The sequence below is a fragment of the Oncorhynchus gorbuscha genome, linkage group LG19 (genome assembly GCF_021184085.1).
Source record: "Oncorhynchus gorbuscha isolate QuinsamMale2020 ecotype Even-year linkage group LG19, OgorEven_v1.0, whole genome shotgun sequence".
In the NCBI taxonomy this organism is placed as follows: domain Eukaryota; kingdom Metazoa; phylum Chordata; class Actinopteri; order Salmoniformes; family Salmonidae; genus Oncorhynchus; species Oncorhynchus gorbuscha.
The window spans coordinates 36,203,110-36,227,628 of NC_060191.1; the positions used below are offsets into that span (position 1 = coordinate 36,203,110).

The 24,519-nt window shown below is 46.6% G+C and overlaps 1 protein-coding gene across 2 annotated transcripts; it reads right to left on the reverse strand.

The window, feature by feature from the left end:
• Nucleotides 1-1,316: 1,316 nt before the first annotated feature.
• LOC124006245 (sodium channel subunit beta-2-like) lies at nt 1,317-19,412 on the reverse strand. 2 transcript variants are annotated; one of them, XR_006833746.1, is made up of 6 exons: nt 19,185-19,412; nt 7,710-7,876; nt 6,745-6,955; nt 4,489-4,684; nt 3,426-3,496; nt 1,317-1,934 (listed from the first exon to the last, which is right to left on the reverse strand). XR_006833746.1 is itself a non-coding variant. In XM_046316133.1 (5 exons), exons 1-5 carry the CDS (start codon nt 19,267-19,269, stop codon nt 1,907-1,909), a joined length of 687 nt encoding a protein of 228 aa, XP_046172089.1. In that variant the 5' UTR covers nt 19,270-19,412; the 3' UTR covers nt 1,317-1,906. The 2 variants fall into 2 exon arrangements, 1 of the variants encoding a protein (XP_046172089.1); XM_046316133.1 differs by lacking the exon at nt 3,426-3,496.
• Nucleotides 19,413-24,519: the final 5,107 nt, after the last annotated feature.

The following is a 24,519-nucleotide window of genomic DNA, read 5'->3' on the forward strand; positions in this document are numbered from 1 at the left end:
TCTGATCCTTCCCAGACTTGCATACATGATCACGCTCTCATGATAATGTAATTAAAGCCCTTACGTCTCTGGAGGTAGTTCGAAACGCAATGGGTGGAACGTGGAACGATTGATGGTATAGCAATTACATCTCACCTTGTCTCCCAAATACAATCACAACCAAGTGCAATGCTCATTCAGCTAAATATGTAACGTCCGAAGAACATCCCAGATCAATTACCTCAGAGGAGAGAGGTCCCATACATTCGAACATTGATCGTTTAAGACGGCGAGGACCACACCTGAATTAGCGACAGCAATCAAAGCACACCTCTAGAGTACAACTAGGTATTAGGACACAACTTAGAAATATATGTATCTGTATAGAAATGTTACTCTTATCTTACTTTTTTTTCTGTTTTCCCTGAAAGTGCTCAGCTTGTGTGTATGTGTAGGCCTCTTTGTGTGGACTTCCGACGTGCAAAACAGCTACGTGGCTCGTATGTGGTGGTCGAAGCTTACGCGTTGGTTCGCGTATAGTCAATGTGTCTGCGTGCTCACTTGAGTGTCAAGGGTTACTGCAGGCGGAGAAAAAGGGGGACATCATTTGGGGATTGGGCTTTTTGTGCAATATGTACTACAATATCATCAAAGACCAATAGATTAAAGATCCATCCATCATCGTAGGCAGAATTATGCCCGTCATAATGTGTGCAAAAAAAATATCATGCTCATATATGATGCAGTAGTAACTTAGTATGAGGAAGCAACACAGGATAAAATATCATATTGGAGGTGAAGCAAGGGTTCAGAAGGGTTGGCGATAGATAGAATCATCTCTGGCTTCAAACACTCTAAGGACACTCAAACGCATATTCACACACGTGTATACACCCACAACGCCCGCAGTGACATCTGAAGGTCATTCACAAGCTTATACCCTTGTACATAAAAAACGAACACACACAGACAAAAACAATCCATCCATACCATTCGCACACAGAATGGTTGTCATTTTGGACACACACTAGCTGTCAGAAAAAAACAGGGAACTTTTTTTGCCCCAGCCATCGCTAAGTAATGTGATAGAGCAGGAAAAAGAGAGAGAGAGAGTCAGAGAGCAAGAGAGAGAGAGAGAGCAAGAGAGAGGGAGAGAGGTAGAGAGGTAGAGAGGTAGAGAGAGAGAGAGAGAGAGAGAGATGGAGAGAGAGAGAGCAAGAGAGAGGGAGAGAGGTAGAGAGGTAGAGAGGTAGAGAGAGAGAGAGAGAGAGATGGAGAGAGAGAGAGCAAGAGAGAGGGAGAGAGGTAGAGAGGTAGAGAGGTAGAGAGGTAGAGAGAGAGAGATGGAGAGAGAGAGAGAGAGATAGAGAGAGAGAGAGAGAGAGAGCGGGATCTTTCCCAGTAATCACGGCTGTTTTAATTTGTGCCAGTTTGCTACAGTAGGAAAATAATCCTGCAGCGGCAGGACATGTTAATTATTATGTGGATCATAATGAATTGATATTTCTCTTGGAGTTGATACATTATTCGTAAGGGAAAATCTGGTCTAAAATGTCCAAGTGTAAATGACTTCAGGACCCTTTTTAAACCTCAAATACAGTACACATTTTAAATGTCCTGCATTGTACTTCACATGTCCTACGTCTGTATTTTAAGAGAGACTAGAAGCGAGGAAAAAGGGGAATGAGGAATGTCGTTTGGAGGCCGCCGTCCACTAGCCTCCTCCGCCTTTTGTGGCTTCTTGTCAAAGCAGAGAGAAGATAAGATGGCCGACTGAAGACAGAGGCAGGGGTGGCGTGGGTGGCGTGGGTGGCGTGGCTGGCGGCTGGGGCTTCCCACAACGGCAATTTTGTTTGGCTGGACAAGGGGAGGGAAGGAGGGGGCGTGGGGTGAGGCAGATGCTGGACAAGGATTCAAGGAAGGGTCGCTATACATCTTCAGGCAGGAATGCTTTCCTGGAGGTTATGGTTCATCGGAAACAGAGGGGCAGGGAAAGAAGAGAGCAGAGATATATATGAGCTCAGCGATACAGTACATATAGTACATCACATCCAGCTATTGACCATATACAAGGAAACAGCACCCCTAAGATCAACACACTGAAGATATGTCCCACAGAAGAAAGTCACGTGAGGGTAGAAGACAAGATGGTTTAAACGTCTAGGTCAGTGCTTTCTAAAGTAGGCACTGGTTGTCTTGCCAACCGGCCTTGTTTTTTAAAATCTGATTTCCATGCTATTGTTGTTGTACATTATTTACATCCCACTGTTAGGACCAGGGGGAAAAGTCGGGGACTAACTTGTACAATCCCATACACCAAACACAGAGTGCACCACACACACCCATCACCACACCACATTGGCTAGGGCCACAACGCAAACACAGCAATAGCTACTGTGCAGAAACAGGCAGGGTTGGATCTCTCATGGAGTTAGTGTGGGAAACAGGTTAGATATGAGTCACTCAAAACCTAGTAAAATACATGCAAACACATTGCCCTGAGACATGGCTGTAGACTCCCATAGCCGGCAAAAACAAAAAGCTGTGACACGTGCTTAGTCCCTTTGTAGATGCTCTAAAGACCGTCTACTGTCTACTATCAGTAATATTTCAACCAACCATACTAACCCTATCTCTAACTTAACTCTTATAGTAGCCCTAAACTTAACACTTACCCTAATCCTAGCCCTAACCTTAACCCTTATTCTAAACCTAACCTTAACCCGAGCAAGCAGTTTCTTATCAACAGACGGTTTGCTGATAGTATGACCATGAAAATCCAGGCCTATCCAAATAAAGTAGGGCCGAAATTCATGGTGGAACCTTGCATGGCGGAGTCTACAGCCACGTGTCAGGTCAAACAAACACCTGACTGCAAACGAATGGACAAAAATCGAACTTGAGATACAGTGAGAACATGCAACTTTTCCTTCCCCCATGAATCGTGCTCGACGACAGATTTGTGCAGAAAAGTTCTGTGTTTGTATCTGAAGTTAGGATTGAGCCCCCTACAGACTTTCAGAATCAGAACCGATCCGATCTCAGGCCTGGAAGAGAGATCATCAGGTAGAAAATAAGTTGAAGGTAGAAGGGAGAGCAGACCAGAGGGGGAAAGGTAGGATAGGATTGACCGTTCTATTGGATGAGATCAGGACAGAGGTTGTGTCTCAACAGTCCTTTCCATGTCTCCCGTCCTTCACGGCCACTGATACATGAGACGACAGCACACTGTTTTAATCTATTGTCCTTTCACATCAGTGGTCATACAGGACATGAGCCAAGGACACACTGCTATTATCATAGCTAAATATCAAACAGAATTGGAAGTTCCCATCACCATGGTAATGAGAGAGCGGGATAAACAGCAAGGTTTGGGGAAGTTGCCACTCCTTCTTAGGTAACGGGGGTCACATGACCAGCACAAAACACCAATCACAGATTGTTACCAGCGTGAGGGAGTGGGTGTGGCTCCAGCGAACCTTGGGCCTCCAGGACCATGCAGGCCGGTTATAGCTGCCTGGCTCATGGCAATATACACACATACACATGGGGCACGCGCATGCACACACACGCACGCACGCACGCACGCACGCACGCACGCACGCACACACACACACACACACACACACACACACACACACACACACACACACACACACACACACACACACACACACACACACACACACACACACACACACACACACACACACACACACACACACACAAAAAACGCAGACACACATACCGGCAGGAACACACATTCAACACAAAGAAGAATAAAAGAAGGGGAAGAGGGGATATTTGTCAGCCTTGTTCAACCATTGTCAGGATGTTTTAAGAGAAATGTATGAATCCACTTTACACCGGACATATTTCTGGCACGTGTTTCCCATAGCATCTATATTTTGTGACGTTTCTGGGGTTATTCCAGAATGTTGTGACTTGTTAGGTATAAATGATGGACCACCCTTGTCAGCGCACATACGTACAGCTGAAAGAGAAAGCTAATTGAAGTAGATTTTAAGACTCTCCAGTTTAGATGATAGAAGACGAGAGCGAGAGCGCTAGAGAGAAGGAAAAACAGCAAAGAGAAATGAAAGAAAGAAAGAGGAGGATAGCGCAAATCCAGGGACGCGTCATTGGAATATCACAACCTTGGAGAAAGAGTCCTAGAGCAAAGCAAAATACAGATGTAGGATTTTAATATGATCACCCTGTTGCAGCACAACTTTCCCGGAAATGCAGGAAATGTTACACTTGTGCTGTATTTGAGGTTTAAGTGTAATTTCCACTTAGAAATTTCAAACTTGATTTTCCCTTACACATATGTAAAACTCCAGAAGAATGTCCAACTTCCCATTTCCTGTTGCTGCAGAATTATTTTCATGCGGCAGCAAACTGGCTCAAATCAAGATCCTACATCTGTAGAGGTATCGAGGAAGACATAGGACGGCTAAAGAAGAAGACATCACTTCAAGAGAACTTCAACAAAAGGGCGGTTCTCACTTGGTTCCCTCCTCGGTGCCCCCCTCTGCATCCAGCTTGCCCTCTTCCTCCATCTTCTGCTCGTCAGAGATGAGCTCCTGTTTCTTGTGGCGCCTTATACACTTCACCACCACCATGGACAGGATGAGCAGAGCCAGCGCACCGCCGACTGATGCCCCGATCGCCACCGCTATTGTTGAGTCCCGAGGGGGAGGCACTGTGGGGGGGGGTGAGATAGTTCTGTAAATAGAGTGTACAGTTGGCAGAGGGCGGATTTAACCAGTGTGAGGGCACAACAAAAAATCAATCACTTAGATCATGTATTTTCAGACTCGCGAAGCAATAGCAAAGTAACTTGGCCCCTGTCCCTCTTCTTGCTGCCCGCCTTGCCCCCTGTCCCTCTTCTTGCTGCCTCCCTGGCCCCCTGTCCCTCTTCCTGCTCCCCGCCTTGCCCCCTGTCCCTCGTCCTGCCCCCGCCTTGCCCCCTGTCCCTCTTCTTGCTCCCCGCCTTGCCCCCTGTCCCTCGTCCTGCCCCCACCTTGCCCCCTGTCCCTCGTCCTGCCCCCCCGCCTTGCCCCCTGTCCCTCTTCCTGCTCCCCGCCTTGCCCCCTGTCCCTTGTCCTGCCCCCCGCCTTGCCCCCTGTCCCTCGTCCTGCTCCCCGCCTTGCCCCCTGTCCCTCTTCTTGCTCCCTGCCTTGCCCCCTGTCCCTCTTCCTGCTCCCTGCCTTGCCCCCTGTCCCTCTTCCTGCTCCCTGCCTTGCCCCCTGTCCCTCTTCCTGCTCCCTGCCTTGCCCCCTGCCCCTCGTCCTGCCCCCCGCCTTGTCCCCTGTCCCTCTTCATGCTCCCTGCCTTGCTCCCTGCCTTGCCCCTGTCCCTCTTCTTGCCCCCGCCTTGCCCCCTGTCCCTCTTCCTGCTCCCTGCCTTGCTCCCCGCCTTGCCCCCTGTCCCTCTTCATGCTCCCTGCCTTGCCCCCTGTCCCTCGTCCTGCCCCCGCCTTGTCCCCTGTCCCTCTTCATGCTCCCTGCCTTGCTCCCTGCCTTGCCCCCTGTCCCTCGTCCTGCCCCCGCCTTGTCCCCTGTCCCTCTTCATGCTCCCTGCCTTGCTCCCTGCCTTGCCCCCTGTCCCTCTTCTTGCCCCCGCCTTGCCCCCTGTCCCTGTTCTTGCTCCCGCCTTGTCCCCTGTCCCTCTTCATGCTCCCTGCCTTGCTCCCCGCCTTGAACCCTGTCCCTCGTCCTGCTCCCCGCCTTGACCCCTGTCCCTCTTCCTGCTCCCCGCCTTGCTCCCTGCCTTGCCCCCTGTCCCTTGTCCTGCTCCCCGCCTTGCTCCCTGCCTTGCCCCCTGTCCCTTGTCCTGCTCCCCGCCTTGAACCCTGTCCCTCGTCCTACTCCCCGCCTTGCCCCCTGTCCCTCTTCCTGCTCCCTGTCTTGCTCCCTGCCTTGCCCCCTGTCCCTCGTCCTGCTCCCCGCCTTGACCCCTGTCCCTCGTCCTGCACCCTGCCTTGCTTCCTGCCTTGCCCCCTGTCCCTCTTCTTGCCCCCCGCCTTGCCCCCTGTCCCTGTTCTTGCTCCCGCCTTGCCCCCTGTCCCTCTTCCTGCTCCCTGTCTTGCTCCCTGCCTTGCCCCCTGTCCCTCGTCCTGCTCCCCGCCTTGACCCCTGTCCCTCGTCCTGCTCCCCGCCTTGCCCCCTGTCCCTCGTCCTGCTCCCCGCCTTGCCCCCTGTCACTCGTCCTGCTCCCCGCCTTGCCCCCTGTCACTCATCCTGCCCCCCGCCTTGCCCCCTGTCCCTGTTCTTGCTCCCGCCTTGCCCCCTGTCCCTCTTCCTGCTCCCTGCCTTGCTCCCCGCCTTGCCCCCTGTCCCTCTTCCTGCTCCCTGCCTTGCTCCCCGCCTTGCCCCCTGTCCCTCTTCCTGCTCCCTGCCTTGCCCTCTGTCCCTTGTCCTGCTCCCCGCCTTGAACCATGTCCCTCTTCCTGCTCCCTGTCCCTCTTCCTTGCTGCTCCCTGCCTTGCCCATGTCCCTCGTCCTGCTCCCCGCCTTGACCCCTGTCCCTCGTCCTGCTCCCCACCTTGCCCCCTGTCCCTCGTCCTGCTCCCCGCCTTGCCCCCTGTCACTCATCCTGCTCCCCGCCTTGACCCCTGTCCCTCTTCCTGCTCCCTGCCTTGCTCCCTGCCTTGCCCCCTGTCCCTCGTTCTGCTCCCCGCCTTGCCCCCTGTCCCTCGTCCTGCTCCCCGCCTTGCCCCCTGTCCCTCTTCTTGCTCCCCGCCTTTCCCCCTGCCCTTACATTCTGTGACGACAAACATGTTGATGATTCCGTGGCCCTGGATGCGGTCAGGGGGGTTACGGACGTAGCAGTTATAGACTCCCTCGTCCGACAGCTGGACATCAGAGAGGGTGATCGACAAGTCGTTCTTTTCCAGGTTACCCACAAACTGCACCCGGTCACTGAACCGGTCTGTCCGCATGGGCATCATCCCCTTCTTATAGGTCATGAACTGGAGGAGAGAGGAGGAAGAGGAGAGTGATTAGCAGAAAGATAGACAGGAAACATGTCGTTGTTATTGAACCCAGGACTCCCTGGAAAACAGTGGCAATTATTACTGAGAACAGATGTAGGATCTTCATTTCTTCACTCTTTTTGTTATTGAGAATTTTCCTGCACTGCAGGAAATCCAGATGAGCTTCGTGATTTACATACATTCACTGAAAACCCGCAATAATACACGGTTATATTAACAGTATTGCACTTTTCATGTACTGCAGTCTAATTTTGTCCAACTCATAGCCTAATCACTGATGAAGCAACATTATGGGCCTAACGTTAAAATCCTGTTGCGGCAGGATTATTTTGCTACGGCAATGCTGAACAAATTAAGATCCTACATCTGTAGACTATCCTGGCTAAATAAATAAAAGTCAAATGAAAGACGTCGAAATAGTTGGAGAAAACATGGCTTTCAGAAAAGCAGATCGGAGACAGGAGAGAGAGAGAGGAGAGGGAGTTGACACCGGAAATGTAAGGAGGATGGAGAATATAAAATAAAAAATATTTGTCTTACTGTATATCATGGCAGAGTGAAGAAAGAGCCAGGCGTATGGTGTCCATTTTAGCCTTACATCTTACCCCTCCTTGAGCCAGTCCTCACCTTCCTTGAGTCAATCTGAGACTGAGGGTGTCCTGAAATGGAAACTGTGCATCTGCCGGACATTGACACAAGACAAGGGCAGACACACAGTCTGGTCTCTCACCATCTCCTCAGTCTCGTTGGTGTTCTCCTGGTAGGTCCAGTTCATGGCAAACTTGTTGACGTCCACCTTGTAGCAGGAGGTGAAGATGCACTGGATCCTCACCATGGTGCCGTTCAGGACGTTGATGCGGTTATGGACCAGGACATCCATACTGGACGCAGGGCAGGCTGGGGGAAGGAGGGAGACGGAGGGGATTGGTTAAAAGAGACACACAGATCGGCTACACATGGACGTATGGGCGTTGATTGTTTGCCGTTCCGCAGGAAGGACTGAGTTCATTCAGGAGAAAGAGCATTCCGATTACACACATACAGTATGTATGGCGGTCGTCACATAAACAAACGGCTACGGTGCGTATGTCAAAGGGTTCATTTCTTTGTCAGTGAAATCCTCTGTAAAGTGACCACCATTAGCAGACGGTGATAGCGGTACTAGAATAACGCTTTAGCAAGGGGTGTTCTGGACGCTCGTTGTCCTCACAACCTGGGAGGCATTGTGCAGCACAGAACCAGAACCGTAGCCACATCTCGGTATGCACACAGTGACTCACTCCTGCTCCAGGTTACTCCTAACGCAGCTGCCAGACACACCTTGCATTTCCTCCAGCATTGCCCTGAACCATACCGAAAGGAGCATGTGAACGAACACTTAGACAGCATTTTGAACAGCCGTTTGAAGCAGAGGTTCAGCTGTATAGGCACAGAGGAATTCTACCCGGTAATTCTGCCCTGTAAATTGTTTCACTCATAGGTATAATGGAAATCATTGTTTGCGGATTGGCGTTTTGATGCGGCGATGGCTTATGCATGAGCATTGGCTAAAGCTGCCAAAAACGAGTCTGGCTGAATCTCCGGAATACATAACTCATTGAGGCATTGAGGCAGAACTGTGCTGTATACCTGTGTGTGCCTATAGTGCTGTGTCTGTGTACTGCGTATGATGACAATGCACAGTATTAGTGTGAACATTAGCACGTCTGTTTGTTTCTGTGTGTGTTTGTGCGTGTTGCGTGTGTGCTGGGCAGTCACCAGAACGAATAGGTTGGAAGGGCCTTTGATATCCACATCTTTTCACGGGTCCTCCTATGTGTGCACCCGCTTGCTTGCGTTGGAAAGATTTTTCAAATAAACTGAAAAAAAACTGGCTTTGTTTACAATGTGTGAGGTGAATAAAATATTACCGAGAACCTCAGCTCAGCATTTCAAATCATTGTGACGGGGTTAGTCATAAATATCTGAGGTCAAATTACAAAAATATAAAAGTAGAAATTAAACTAAGGCCATATGGACACGTTGATACCCTGTTGTTCATTTGGCGGCTAAAGAAATTAGCATTCATCTCTCTACTCTGCCTCCCTTTGACTTGAGCTATTGATAGTGCAAAAAATGTATCAAATCATCAACTGGGTCCGGCAATAAGCTGTCGTTTGCGAACTTGTAGCATTGTATCAACTAGCCCCTTCCAGACTCTCAGAGTTTCCCACGCCAGTGAGCTTGGGAAAGACAGCGATTCTTATAACGTTTCCAATGGGATCATCCGCTCATGATACTTTGCATTTCCGACCAAGGCTTGGTGATCGAGGACAGGAGTGTTGGAAAGAGTTTTCAAATACTGAGGAACTATCATTCGCAATGGGAAAAAAACAGACTTCGTTTACAACGTGTGATGTGAAGAAAAGATTACTGAGAAGATGGGCTTATTAGTGGTGGACGTGGTGAGTTAAGACATCAGAAATCAGACATTGCCAAATGGGCATTTTCCTGCAGGCCAGGAAAATTACTGTAATTAATACATGCATTAACAGAAATGACTGTAATTAATACATGCATTAACAGAAATTACTGTAACTGTGCTCCCTCTGCTGTTTTCTGAAGTCCATGATCAGCTCTTTCGTTTTGTTGAGGGAGATTTTCCTGGCACCACTCGGTCAGTGCCCGCACATCCTCCCTGTAGGCTGCTTCATCACTGTTGGTCATCAGGCCTACTAAATTAAATCAAATAAAAGTTGATTTGTCACGTGCACCGAATACACCAGGTGTAGGTAGACCTTACAGTGAAATGCTTACTCACAGGCTCTAACCAACAGTGCAAAAAAAGTATTAGGTGAACAATAGGTAAGTAAAGAAATAAAAACAACAGTAAAAAGACAATGAAAAATAACAGTAACGAGGCTATAAACAGTGGCGAGGCTATAACAGTAGCGAGGCTACATACAGACACTGGTTAGTCGGGCTGATTGAGGTAGTATGTACATGTACTATGCATATATGATAAACAGAGAGCAGCAGTAGCGTAAAAGAGGCGTTGGCGGGTGGCGGGTGGCGGGACACAATGCAGATAGCCCTGCCAGCCAATGTGCGGTCGGACCAATTGAGGTAGTATGTACATGGATGTATAGTTGAAGTGACTATGCATATATGATAAACAGAGAGTAGCAGCTGCATAAAAGAGGGGTTGGGGGGGGGGGGTACACAATGCAAATAGTCCGGGTAGCCATTTGATTACCTGTTCAGGAATTGTAATGCTTGGGGGTAAAAACTGTTGAGAAGCCTTTCTGTCCTAGACATGGCATTCCGGTATCACTTGCCATGCGGAATTAGAGAGAATAGTCTATGACTGGGGTGGCTGAGTTTCCGCCTATAGGAAGGGAAGAGCAAAATGGGGTTGTGATCTGATTTGCCAAATGCGAGTAGAAGTGATCTAATGTTTTTCGAGTACTACACTCAATGAGTTGATAGAACTTCGGTAACGTTTTCCTCAAATTTGCTTTGTTAAATACCCCAGCTACAATAAATTCAGCCTCAGGATATGTTTTTTTCCAGTTTACATAAAGTCCTGTGTAGTTCCTTGAGGGTTGTCGTGGTATTGGTTTGAGGGGGAATATACATGGCTGTGACTATAACCGAAGATAATTATCTTGGGAGGTGATTGTGAGGTATTCTAGGTTGGGTGAACAAAATGACTAGAGTTTCTGTAAGTTATCACAACCACACCATGAGTAGTTAATCATGAAACATACACTTCCGCCTTTCTTCATCCTGGAGAGTTCTTTATTCCTATCTGCGTGATTAGAAGTGTGATGAGAACTGAGAACCCAGCTGGCTGTTTGGATGGGGACAGTATATCCTGAGAGAGCAATGTTTCCGTGAAACAGAGTATGTTACAGTCCCTGATGTCTCTCTGAAAGGAGTCAGAATAGAAGTGCACTCCGAATACCTCTTCTCCATCCTATTCCTGGTCATAATGCTGGTGAGTTAACGCCACTCTGATATCCAAAAGTTCTTACCGGCTGTATGTAATAACACAAAAAAATTCTGGTCTAATAATGTAAGAAACAACCCACACAAAAAAAAAAATACTGCAAAGTTGTTTAAGAGCTAGAAGCAGAGCTGCCATGTCTGTCTTACTTTTGGAAATAGAAGCCACATCTGTGCCACACACACCTCCCTTTCTTCTTGTTGCAACATTTGACATTATTCCCAAGACACATTATCTTCACACCTATTTTAGATGCTTTTCACTGACTGCCGCAACTCAATCAGCTCGACATATTGCAACATACACTGCCCAAATTGTGGGCTTCCCAAATAGGCATAGGCCTACACACGTGTGATTTGAAACAATCCACAGTAATTTTGGCGAGAGTGAGCCCGCTCGCTTCACCTCTTCATCTCTGCTGAACTCATCAGAGAAAGCATTGAATGAGCGAAACAGTGCCCCCATCTGTCTTACTATATGTAGCTCATGTGTCTGATGCTGTCTGGACAGAATTAGCATTACATGCCATCCTCTTTTGGTCCAGACAGCATCAAATTCATGGTCTATACATACTGAGACAGAGGGGCGCTGTTTTGCTCGGTCGGATGCTTTATCTGAGATTGATGCGTCTTTCTGTCAGCGCACATCTCGGTCAAATAAATCTTTATTTCAATAGTTTTATTTGGACGGGCAAGGAGATACAGTAGGGCCCCCTAAGGGTGTGTGTTCTGTGAGTGCCTCAGTGGGATGTGTGTGTATTGGTCTGAGTGTGGCTGTTAGTGAGTGCAAGCACGTGCATGATGCCGGGGTGGGATGGGTGTGTTGGCTCTGCACCATTCGTTCCCTCTGCAGTCTGCCGAGTTTTGTGTTCCTGGACAAGCTCCCACTGCTGCTGCAATCACTCTTCATCGTACCGGGTCTCTGCTGCAGATAGACCTTCTACGCTCTCTCTCTCTCCCTCTCTCTCTCTCCCTCTCTCTCTCTCCCTCTCTCTCTCTCTCTCTCTCTCTCTCTCTCTCTCTCTCTCTCTCCTCTCTCTCTCTCTCTCTCTCTCTCTCTCTCTCTCTCTCTCTCTCTCTCTCTCTCTCTCTCTCTCTCTCTCTCTCTCTCTCTCTCTCTCTCTCTCACTGTTTGTGTGCTGTAGTGGTGCAGTTAGTGTCCTGTCCCTCGGCTCCCTCACTTCCTCCCTGTCCTCTTGCCTTCCCTCCCCACCCCTCCCTTCCTCTCTCTGAATCAGGTGTCCTCTGGAAGTACTGCAGCACAGCACCTTCTTAGAGAGGGGGGGGGGGACAAACAGGCTGACATCCCACAATATACATACAAACATGACGCACCCCCCCACGCGCACACATATGCTCACATATCGACCCATAGCTACACATTGGCAAAACATATGCAAGTTGTACGTCACACACAGCACACAGCCCACAACACATGTACTTGCAGAGTCATCACTCAGCCCTGCGCACTAGTATTTACTAGTGATATGTGAATGTCTTCCCAGCCTATGCCTTGTCCTTGTATATTTACAATGAGCTATAGACAGATGATCTTAATTTGAGCCTGTTTGCTACAGCAGAAAAAATAATCCTGCATCAACAGGAAACGGTAAGGGTTGATACATTTTCAAGTCTGCTTGTAGTTTAAAATGGAAATGACAAACTTTAGAAGCCTTTTCAAACCTCAAATACCCTACAAGGTTACATTTTCTGCCGTGTAGGGAAATTATTCAGCAACAAAAGAGTAATCAAATTAAGATCGTACACTGTACTGTATATTGTGCATCTATAAGGTGAGTACATTCCCACACCGAGGAGGGGGTTAATTTACAGTGTGTCCATCACATCCTTACACTGTACATACACAATCAGATGATCCCATCCATGCTTAGCCAGCTGGCATGTCTTAACGACGCTCAAAGTCTACATAATGGGAAGTAATTGGAAGCGAATGTAGCTCACTGCCAACACTAAGAGATTAGCTAACCGAACTTGAGTATCACTTGGTTCTGCAGTAATTTAAAGGGGGGGTCCAACGAAAGTCTTGTGCAAGAAGCTTTGGTTGGGAAAGTTACATCACGTCAGTAGGGAGCACCTGCATGAGGAGTTGACGAGGAATAGTGTGTAACACCCATGTGACCGTTTGCTTATGCTGCACTACTTCATCTGCGATCACAAGGCAGGACATACTGCAGTGTAGCGCCCTCTCCCTCCCTCCTCCCTTCTTCACTCTCACACCCTCTCTGTCTTTCAGCTCATTTTTTTCCCCCAGAGGCTCGAGGTCATTGTAGAAGAGAAGGTAACGACGAGATGCTCTGCGGTGCTGTAGAAACGACTTTCAAATGTCATTGGATTGCTGGGAGGCAGCTAAATACACACACACACGCACACACACACACACACACACACACACACACACACACACACACACACACACACACACACACACACACACACACACACACACACACACACACACACACACACACACACACACACACACACACACACACACACACACACACTGCACCAAGATAACTTCAGGTCATCAAGATGTGTTCTCTACATTTAACATCACATATGGCGTACACAATAAAGAAAGGTTACACTCTTAGACAAAAGGTTTCCAAAAGGGTTCTTTGGCTGTCCCCACAGGTGAACCCTTTTTGGTTCATTCTAAAAACCCTCCGTGCGAAGGGTTCTACATGAAACCCAAAAGGGTTCAACCTAGAACCAAAAAGGGTTATTCAAAGGGTTATCCTACGAGGAACGCCGAAGAACACTTTTAGGTTCTAGATAGCACCTGTTCTTTTTTAAGAGTGTAAATGCAAAGCCGCACTACTCCACCAATCATTTCAGATGCAGCTGTGACGCTAGCCTAAGCACTAATAGCACGGGAGAGAATGCAAGCTTTTGTTGAGGTTCTACCATACCGCCTCCACTAAACTCTGAGTGTGTTTTGCGGGGAGAGTGGGATTGTAGTTCCCTGTGGTTTCTTAGCTAACAGGACATTGCATTCATCCACTGTGTGTGTGCGTGCGTGCGTGTGTCTGTGTGTGTGAGCATACATGTGTGTAGAACAGACTATCTACCGAGAGAGTGTTCATATATGTTCTTCGTAGCCGTCGATTTACCACCACAAATTGATGCTGGCACTAAGACCGCACACAATGAGCTGAATACGGCCATAAGCAAACAGGAAAACACTCATCCAGAGGCGGCGCTCCTAGTGGCCGGGGACTTTAATGCAGGTTTACCTCATTTCTATCAGCATGGTAAATGTGCAACCAGAGGGAAAAAAACTCTTAGACCACCTTTACTCCACACACAGAGACGCGTACAAAGCTCTCCCTCACACTCCATTTGGCCAATCTGACCATAAATCTATCCTCCTGATTCCTGCTTACAAGCAAAAATTAAAGCAAAACGTCAATACAGGACTAAGATCGAATCGTGCTTCACGGGCTCGGATGTGGCAGGGCTTGCAAACTATTACAGACTACAAAGGGAAGCACAGCCGAGAGAGCTGCCCAGTGGCACAAGCCTACCAGACTAGTTAAATGACTTCTATGCTCGCTTCAAGGCAAATAGCACTGAAACATGCATGAGAGCACCAGCTGATCCAGACAACTGTTTGATCACGCTCTCAGCAGCCGATGTGAGTAAGACCTTTGAACAGGTTAACGTTCACATGGCCGCTGGGTCAGACGAAATACCAGGACATGTGCTCCAAGCATGCGCTGACCAACTGTCAAGTGTCTTCGTTGACATTTTCAACCGCTCTGAGTCTGTAATACCAAGATGTTTCAAACAGACCACAATAGTCCCTGTGCCCAAGAACACTAAGGTAACCTGCCTAAATGACTACCGACCCGTAGCACTCACGTCTGTAGCCGTGAAGTGCTTTGAAAGGCATGGCTCACATCAACACCATTGTCCCAGAAACCCTAGACCCACACCAATTTGCAAACCGCTCCAACAGATCCACAGATGATGCAATCTCTATTGCACTCTACACTGCCCTTTTACACCTAACACCTATGTGAGAATGCTATTCATTGACGACTGCTCAGCATTCAACACCATACTGCCCTCAAAGTTCACCACTAAGCTAAGGACTCTAGGACTACACACCTCCCTCTGTAACTGGATCCTGGACTTCCTGACAGGCTTCCCCCAGGTGGTAAGGGTAGGTAACAACACATCCGCCACGCTGATCCTCAACACGGGGACTCCCAGGGGTGCATGCTCAGTACCCTCCTGTACTCCCTGTTCACTCATGACTACACAGCCAGGCACGACTCCAAAACGATCATTATGTTTTCAGATCACCAACAACGATGAGACAGCCTATAGGGAGGAGGTCAGAGACCTGGCTGTGTGGTGTCAGAAGGTGATGACAAAGGTGATGATTGTGGACTACAGGAAAATGAGGACTGAGCACACCCCCATTCTCATCGACAGGGCTGTAGTGGAGCAGGTTGAGAGCTTCAATTCCTTGGTGTCCACATCACCAACAAACTAACATGGTCCAAGCACACTAAGACAGTCGTGAAGAGGGCACTCAGGTGACTGAAAAGATTTGGCATGGGTTCTCAGATCCTCAAAAGTTTCTACAGCTGCACCATCGAGAGCATCCTGATGGGTTGCATCACTGCCTGGTATGGCAACTGCTCAGCTTCCGACCTGAAGGTGTTACAGAGGGTAGTGTGTTCACCACTGGGGCCATGCTTCCTGCCATCCAGAACCTCTATACCAGGCGGTGTCAGAGGAAGGCCCTAAAACTTGTCAAAGACTCCAGCCACCCCAGTCATAGATTGTTCTCTCTGCTACTGCACACCAAGCGGTACCAGAGCGTCAAGTCTGGGTCCAAGAGGTATCTAAACAGCTTCTACCCCAAAGCCACAAGACTACTGAACATCTAATCAAAAGGCTACCCAGAATATTTGCATTACCCCCCCCCCCCCCCACCCACAACTTATTATACGCTGCTGCTACTCTCAAACTTAATGGTTCAATGTGTGTGTGTGTGTATGTGCGTGCGTGTGTGTGTGTGTGTGTGTGTGTGTGTGTGTGTGTGTGTGTGTGTGTGTGTGTGTGTGTGTGTGTGTGTGTGTGTGTGTGTGTGTGTGTGTGTGTGTGTGTGTGTGTGTGTGTGTGTGTGTGTGTGTGTGTGTGTGTGTGCGTGTGTGTGCGTCTGTGTGTGCGTCTGTGTGTGCGTGTGTGAGAATACTTGTGTGCATAGGATTTTAAAGAGGTATGTCAGTGTTAGGAAATGTCACGAACTAACAGACATCCCCAATCCACTGAGACTGTGGTTCTGCCTCTGCTCTTTCACCAGGTTCAAGACTAGTTCGGACCAGAGCCATGTATTTTGAGAGTTGGGCAAACTTTTAGTATTTTTATTTTTTTCTAATTCTAGGCATTCAAGTTACATAGCGTTATTTAAATATTCGCCATGTAAAGTAATGGGGTGTTATGTCTGACATAGCTACCATAGAATTTGTGCGTTTTCTGCAAATGTACCATAATGCAGAAACCTCAAGGGCACAACTTTCTAAACACTACCTACCTGCTGACAATGTGGTTGATGGACCAGGTTTTCTCATAGACCGTGACCTCCCCGTGACCTCGGGTGCCCGTTAGCTGCCCAGTGATACATAGCCCCGAATAAAAGTGACTGCCAATGTCCTTGGTCCTGTGTGTGTTCAGTGTGAATGTGTGTGTGTGTGTGTGTGTGTTCAGTGTGAATGTGTGTGTGTGTGTGTGTGTGTGTGTGTGTGTGTGTGTGTGTGTGTGTGTGTGTGTGTGTGTGTGTGTGTGTGTGTGTGTGTGTGTGTGTGTGTGTGTGTGTGTGTGTGTGTGTGTGTGTGTGTGTGTGTGTGTGTTTGGCTGTAGGCAATGGCTCAGTTACCTCCTGGCTTGATGGAGGTAACAGTGGTCAAAATGTATTGGATCTCTGTCTTTTGATGGCTGAGGTAAGTGTCTTTGATGTGACACATGGCACAATATTAGGTGAAACTGCTGACAGGCAAGGTCATGATGCAGGAGTCTATGGGATCACAAACGACACCCCGCACCAAGCCTGTGTACCTTACAGATTTACCTAATCATGTACCCGACAGCATCCCTTCCCGTGACGGAGCAGCTACTCCTACTCTCGGCTTACTCACATTGAAAAGGATCAGCCTCATGGCACTATCCTGAGAATGAGAATGTATGATCTATCCTACGAAATAAATGCTGCCAGCTCTAAACTAAAATGCTGCATAGCCACGGTATGGTACAGGCTACAGTCTGGGCTATACAGAGGCTGTGGATTAGCCTGCCCCCTTGTGGATGAAATTATAAAGTGCACTCAAAGATCCCAATACCGAATGGATAATACAAATTCTCTTGGTTGTTAGTCATCCAGTGTAGCCTAGTCCTCTATATCAATCATCCATACTGTTGTTAAATAGCATTTGTGAGCTCCTAAACGTCTATGATTACCAATTGCTCCTTGAAACAGCATGAGAGGATGTGTATGTGAGCTCAGCATGCCAGCATTGCCTGCTAGGCATTGCTGCTGGTCTATGAAGTACAATGTCTGCGTGGCACTGTCTCCCCCTGGTGTCGAAGTTTAGGAGGTGCAGCAGCATGACAATACTATGACCGTTCTAAAATGGTGAAGGTTTCAGAGGCTGGTGTGGTATTAGTCATCTCTTCTGCTGCATACTGCACAAGGACCAGACAGTGTGAACCAGATGACACACACACACACACACACACACACACACACACACACACACACACACACACACACACACACACACACACACACACACACACACACACACACACACACACACACACACACACACACACACACACACACACACACAGACACACACACACAGACACACACACACACACACACAGACACAGTTGCTTCATCACAACAGTTTGAAAGTGTTAGGCTACAGGCACTGCATGGTAATGCTATTTTTTCCAATATATATTTTCCACATTTTTAACCTACTTTTTATTTGTAATATTCTACAACATTGTGATAACACAGGTATCAACAGGCACGTGTGGAACATGACGGTTTAGGCTACTGCATAGGCTTAATGGTGTCATGGCATCAACATTACTACAGGTCGTGATATTCATCTCATGAGCTGTCATTACGCATCCGTAGCCTGTTGCCAAGCAGGCCTCTGCTGAGCACAAAACAGAGCTTTCACTATCCATCTTTACCTGAGTGCTATTTGGGATACCAATAATAAAGTGTAGGCTATGTAAATGAACGAGAAATATAGGCTAAACTAGTGAGGCAATGTGAATAGATTATTGTATCCGCCCAGATGCGCTAAACTCAGTATAGGTTTCGTCATAGCCAGTTGACTGATGCATAGCAAGCTGCCAGTCACGCTTAGAGCCGCTATTATGAGAAAGCAAACACTATGAAGATTTATTTATTTTAAATTGAGGATAAACGACAATTTCTTTCAGATACAAGGCCTGTTTACAAATAGCCTGTACGCAAGGCGATGTTGCTAGTGATGCGTCTCTAGTGCAGAGATGATGGAGACACGCAGTGTCCGTGCGTCAGCGTCCACCCACTCCACCCCGCACCTGCATCAGTAGAGAGAGCATCACTGGATCTGCCTGAGCCCTGATACTTACACGACTGTTACACATTCTGAATAAGCTATAGGTAGATAGCGGGCCAATAATAAATCCCCACGTTGTTTCGGTTTTTCCTCGATATAGATCAGGCGTTGGGACACTGGAATTACGCTTATTGTGATTCACTACGTTTGTCTCTGGAGTAAAAAAAAAGAACGCATTGTTTAGTCTACTGTTATGGTTACTTGACAGAGTCTGTTGACATAGCATACAGGCGTATTGGATATAATTACTAATGGCGAGGGTAAAGTGTTAGCCTTGGAGGTGAGGAAGTTGGTAATTTATAGTGATGACAAGCGGCGGATTTCGTGAGCCACCAGTCTATTAATTAGGTAGCCTACCATAATCATACAGGATTTCAGGAATATCTAAATGTCGCTCATCTACACACGCACACAAACACACGTACACTTACACACACAACGCGGAAGAAAACGGAGCACATTTGATCCAAGTGAGTACAATTGCGCCTCTGTCACTCATCTTTCCAAATATCGATCCGCTGTTAACTTTACATTACACGCTTCTGTTGTAGCCTACTTACCCATAATATAAACCATCAATCCCACGATGCTCAGATTGATAGCTGGCATCCACGTCTTATTTCGCTTTTGTAATGTGAAATGCATTGTATCTCCTTGTAGTAAAACGTCACGATATATAATAAAATAGAAATGTCGTAAAATCTTCCTTTTTACTTTAGAAAAAATCTTAAAATATGTGTTCTTTTTTCAGTGCTATGATATGGCTGGCAGTGGCTGTAGCTGTAGAAATAGTTGATTATATGGTTGTGGGTGTCTCTCAAAAGAAGGCAGGGAGGTTGGAAATGGAATCAAATCCCCTACTCGTATCTCCCTCCCTCTCCAGCTCTCCATTTCCCCCTTTCATATCTCCTATTTCAATGAACAAATATTAAACTACATTTACTCGCAATGATCTACCGTTTCAACTTAACAGAATCATTTGGAAAAGCACTTGATGTTCATAACTCACTGATGCCCTTAGATAAACTACTGGGATCTAATCATACAGTATAATCGCGTCTTTCCTTGTTTGGTTTGATCGGGCTCAAAATAGAAGCACATCACATGTGTCGGACTCTCATTATCCCATGAAGTAGACTATGTGGATCATGCTTTCAGTATAGGTGATGAATATAAATATGGAATATAAATATGCTATAGGCTAGCTAACGGAAACAATCATACTGATCTCCCATTACCTCTGTGTGTCCGAGACTAGGGATTTGACAACTTTTCCTTGGGGGACCGACAGCAGTTCCATGTACTTGACCTATTCCACAGTTATTGACACACCTGATTCAACTTGTCAACTAATCATCAAGCCCTTGAAAAGGTGAATCAGGTCAGCAAAACTGTGAAGCGTCTGGGGGGGGGTCTGTCTCTTCTCTCTCTCTCTCTCTCTCTCTCTCTCTCTCTCTCTCTTATCTATCTCTCTCTTATCTATCTCTCTCTCTCTCTCTCTCTCTCTCTCTCTCTTCTCTCTCTCTCTCTCTCTCTCTTATCTCTCTCTCTCTCTATCTCTCTCTCTCTCTCTCTCTCTCTCTTATCTCTCTCTCTCTCTCTCTCTCTCTCTCTCTCTCTCTCTCTCTCTCTCTCTCTCTCTATCTCTCTCTCTCTCTCTTCTCTCTCTCTCTCTCTCTCTCTCTCTCTCTCTCTCTCTCTCTCTCTCTATCTCTCTCTCTCTCTCTCTCTCTCTTATCTCTCTCTCTCTCTCTCTCTCTCTCTTATCTCTCTCTCTCTCTCTCTCTCTCTCTCTCTCTTATCTCTCTCTCTCTCTCTCTTCTCTCTCTCTCTCTCTCTCTCTCTCTCTCTCTCTCTCTCTCTCTCTCTCTCTCTCTCTCTCTCTCTCTCTCTTCTCTCTCTCTCTCTCTCTCTTATCTCTCTCTTCTCTCTCTCTCTCTCTCTCTCTCTCTCTCTCTCTCTCTCTCTCTCTCTCTCTCATCTCTCTCTCTCTCTCTCTCTCTCTCTCTCTCTCTCTCTCTCTCTCTCTCTCTCTCTCTCTCTCTCTCTCTCTCTCTCTCTCTCTCTCTCTCTCTCAGAGTAAGTGGAGCAGGCCAAGTTTGTATTTTTGTATTATATTTTTGACACTTGTGTCTAGGGGTTATGCACGAAATTAGCTTTGAATGGCAAATCAAATGCACCCTCCCTAAGTTACAACTCTGCTTACTTTGTGGGCATGTGTATTTGTATATAGAGTTTCCAGTTTTCAAAATGCCCTGGGAATTCTCATGAATTAAGGATGTTATTTTGTCAACAATTTATGTCCTAATTATTCACTGAGCAGTTGGACTGCTATACACATAAACAACGCCTTTACTACTATGGCCCAAAGAAATGCATTGAATAACACATTTCTAAAAAAGACAGTAAAACAACAAATCATAAGAAATAATGTGTTGAGGCGTCTGTCCTAAATCTATGAGATGTAAGAAAGCTCCGGAAAACTTTATGGGACACAAATGTAACCTCTTTTTTTTGTTGTCAGAAATCTACCTCCATACTTCCATTCATTTGCATGGGTTACCTTCAGACGAGACACTTGTGGGGGTCATAGAGCAAAAGGGAGAACACCATCTTGTTTGTGAGAGTCGTGTCTTTCCATAGAGTCGTATTAGTCCATAGGCCAAACCGTTTGGACACTACAGACATTTTCATGGGAAGACGGATTCGTGGGATGTCTCCTGCTCTGACAAACAGCGCCGTAGCTCTGCCGCTTTCCACCGCAGATGTGGAAGGTCGGCGGGGGCTGACGTGGTGGACTGAGACGCAGCCCACGTAAAACAGCAGATATCTTTCGCTTACACGGACACATTTTGACTGACATTTTTTTTTTACTGTGTGGTTCAGATTGACACACAGGTGACTCTTTTAAAAGCTCATCCACACTTGAGCAGACATTCGCATCGTTCACCATGAACACGATCTCCGTGAAGATTGGGGAAATTCCCTTTAAAGGGTGCATTGTTTGGTAGTTCAGTGTGCAGCGGTACGATGCGCTTTCAAATCGGTAGAACACAGTTTGAATGAATACTGGCCAAATCTCAGCATAGCCTGTGGACAACAGACCTCAGGGCCTTTTAGTCTGAGCTGAATCAGATTATAAAATGCTTAGCATTATTACAGTCTTTGTTTGCAATTATTGAGAGGAGTTCACTTGGCTGTCTGTCGACATGTGTTACTACCTCACAAGGAGAGCAACTCCGATATAGCATCAGAAAGCTTCCGAGGAAATTATAGATGATCTTTCAATTAAGGTCATGTGATTCTTAGCATTTTACTCGTGATATCTCTACACGGGGTCATAGAATGGACAGAGACATGTAAAAGAGGCAACGGGTGTGTTTATGAGCACTGTCTCTCCCTTTCCTGGGAGGAGGAGTTTGGGAAGTCTGGGGAAAAAGATCATGTGAAGAACGAAGTGGTCGTGGTAGCTAAACGAACAAAATATTCAACCTGCTCCGCAGCAAGACCTTACCCCTCCCTTTCTGTTCATCAATAGCAAGTTCAGGAACAAATATGTACGGAGCTCTAATATGGAGGTTAAGGGGTGTGGGGGAAGAGATTGATGGCAGGGAAAGAGTGGGATGAACGGATGAGGATGAAAAGATCAATACCGACAAAAGAGAGATTTCGGTATTAAACCCCTTACTGATCAGTCAAGCACAATGGCGCCAGACATGAATAGCTACTGCCGGGAACATAATGGGAAATGCTGAAGATAGAGGATTAGATAGAGCAATTAATCATGGAAAAATCATGAGGATGGGATCTAATCTTGTCAAATACAGCCCTATCTTTCTTTGTAGAACAATCCTCCTGCTACAGTAAAAACAGCCCAAAACCCACAGGGGTACTCAGGTGTGCCACTACAGTAGCAACTATGAGTGTAAAGGACTCCACGGCTCTAGTTTGGCCATTCCAACAGATTGCAGTTGGTGTGTTTGCTCGTGTGCCCTTTGATAGAAGGCAGCATTTGACAGCAGGCGGTGCCATTTGGCACAGACCCTCACCATAGATGAGAACGCAATCATTCCGGGGATTCAGGGGATGAGTCGAGAGGATTTAGAGCAGAAACAAGTAAATAAACAAGGACGTTCACACATCACACTGGAAAAGGGCAGAGATAGAGAGGCAAAAAAGAGAGGGAAGGGTAAGCATTAGATAAACAGTGGAGAAGATTGATAGGAAGATGATATGATGCATTTTTTTGTATGCACTATATCATAATTTGCATCTTTTAAGACTTCAATACAACGTGTTAACTGCAGTCATGCCCCATCAGGGGTGTAATGATATGCAATCCAGTGGTGTAATGATATGCAATCCAGTGGTGTAATGATATGCAATCCAGTGGTGTAATAATATGCAATCCAGTGGTGTAATGATAAGCAATCCAGTGGTGTAATGATACGCAATCCAGTGGTGTAATGATACGCAATCCAGTGGTGTAATGATATGCAATCCAGTGGTGTAATGATACGCAATCCAGTGGTGTAATGATATGCAATCCAGTGGTGTAATGATATGCAATCCAGTGGTGTAATGATATGCAATCCAGTGGTGGTCCAGTGGTGTAATGATATGCAATCCAGTGGTGTAATGATATGCAATCCAGTGGTGTAATGATATGCAATCCAGTGGTGTAATGATATGCAATCCAGTGGTGTAATGATATGCAATCCAGTGGTGTAATGATATGCAATCCAGTGGTGTGCAATCCAATGATATGCAATCCAGTGGTGTAATGATATGCAATCCAGTGGTGTAATGATATGCAATCCAGTGGTGTAATGATATGCAATCCAGTGGTGTAATGATATGCAATCCAGTGGTGTAATGATATGCAATCCAGTGGTGTAATGATACGCAATCCAGTGGTGTAATGATATGCAATCCAGTGGTGTAGTGATATGCAATCCAGTGGTGTAATGATATGCAATCCAGTGGTGTAGTGATATGCAATCCAGTGGTGTAATGATATGCAATCCAGTGGTGTAATGATATGCAATCCAGTGGTGTAATGATATGCAATCCAGTGGTGTAATGATATGCAATCCAGTAGTGTAATGATATGCAATCCAGTAGTGTAATGATATGCAATCCAGTGGTGTAATGATATGCAATCCAGTGGTGTAATGATATGCAATCCAGTGGTGTAATGATATGCAATCCAGTGGTGTAATGATATGCAATCCAGTGGTGTAATGATATGCAATCCAGTGGTGTGCAATCCAGTGGTGTAATGATATGCAATCCAGTGGTGTAATGATATGCAATCCAGTGGTGTGCAATCCAGTGGTGTAATGATATGCAATCCAGTGGTGTAATGATATGCAATCCAGTAGTGTAATGATATGCAATCCAGTGGTGTAATGATATGCAATCCAGTGGTGTAATGATATGCAATCCAGTGGTGTGCAATCCAGTGGTGTAATGATATGCAATCCAGTGGTGTGCAATCCAGTGGTGTAATGATACGCAATCCAGTGGTGTGATGATTTTGAAATGCAATCTTTTTCAAGTCTGCTGTCGACGGGCATCAATGACCATTGATCTGTATTGAAACTGAACTGCCCAATAATGTTGATATACAAGTGTAGCGTTCAGCCACAACTTTGAGAGAGGAGCACTCTGGGACTAAAGGCAAAGGACACGTTGTGTAGTGGTCACGTCATTGCAGATGGTGACATCACCTATTTTTAAAGGCTACATCAAATGCTGCTCACCAATCGGTTATATAGCAAATCAGCTTACCAATAACAGAGAGATGGTATGCTTGTTGAATAATCAAACAAAAACAATCTAGCATCTCAACAGAGGTGGAAGTGAAAGTATCTACCTATTTCTCGAACTGCC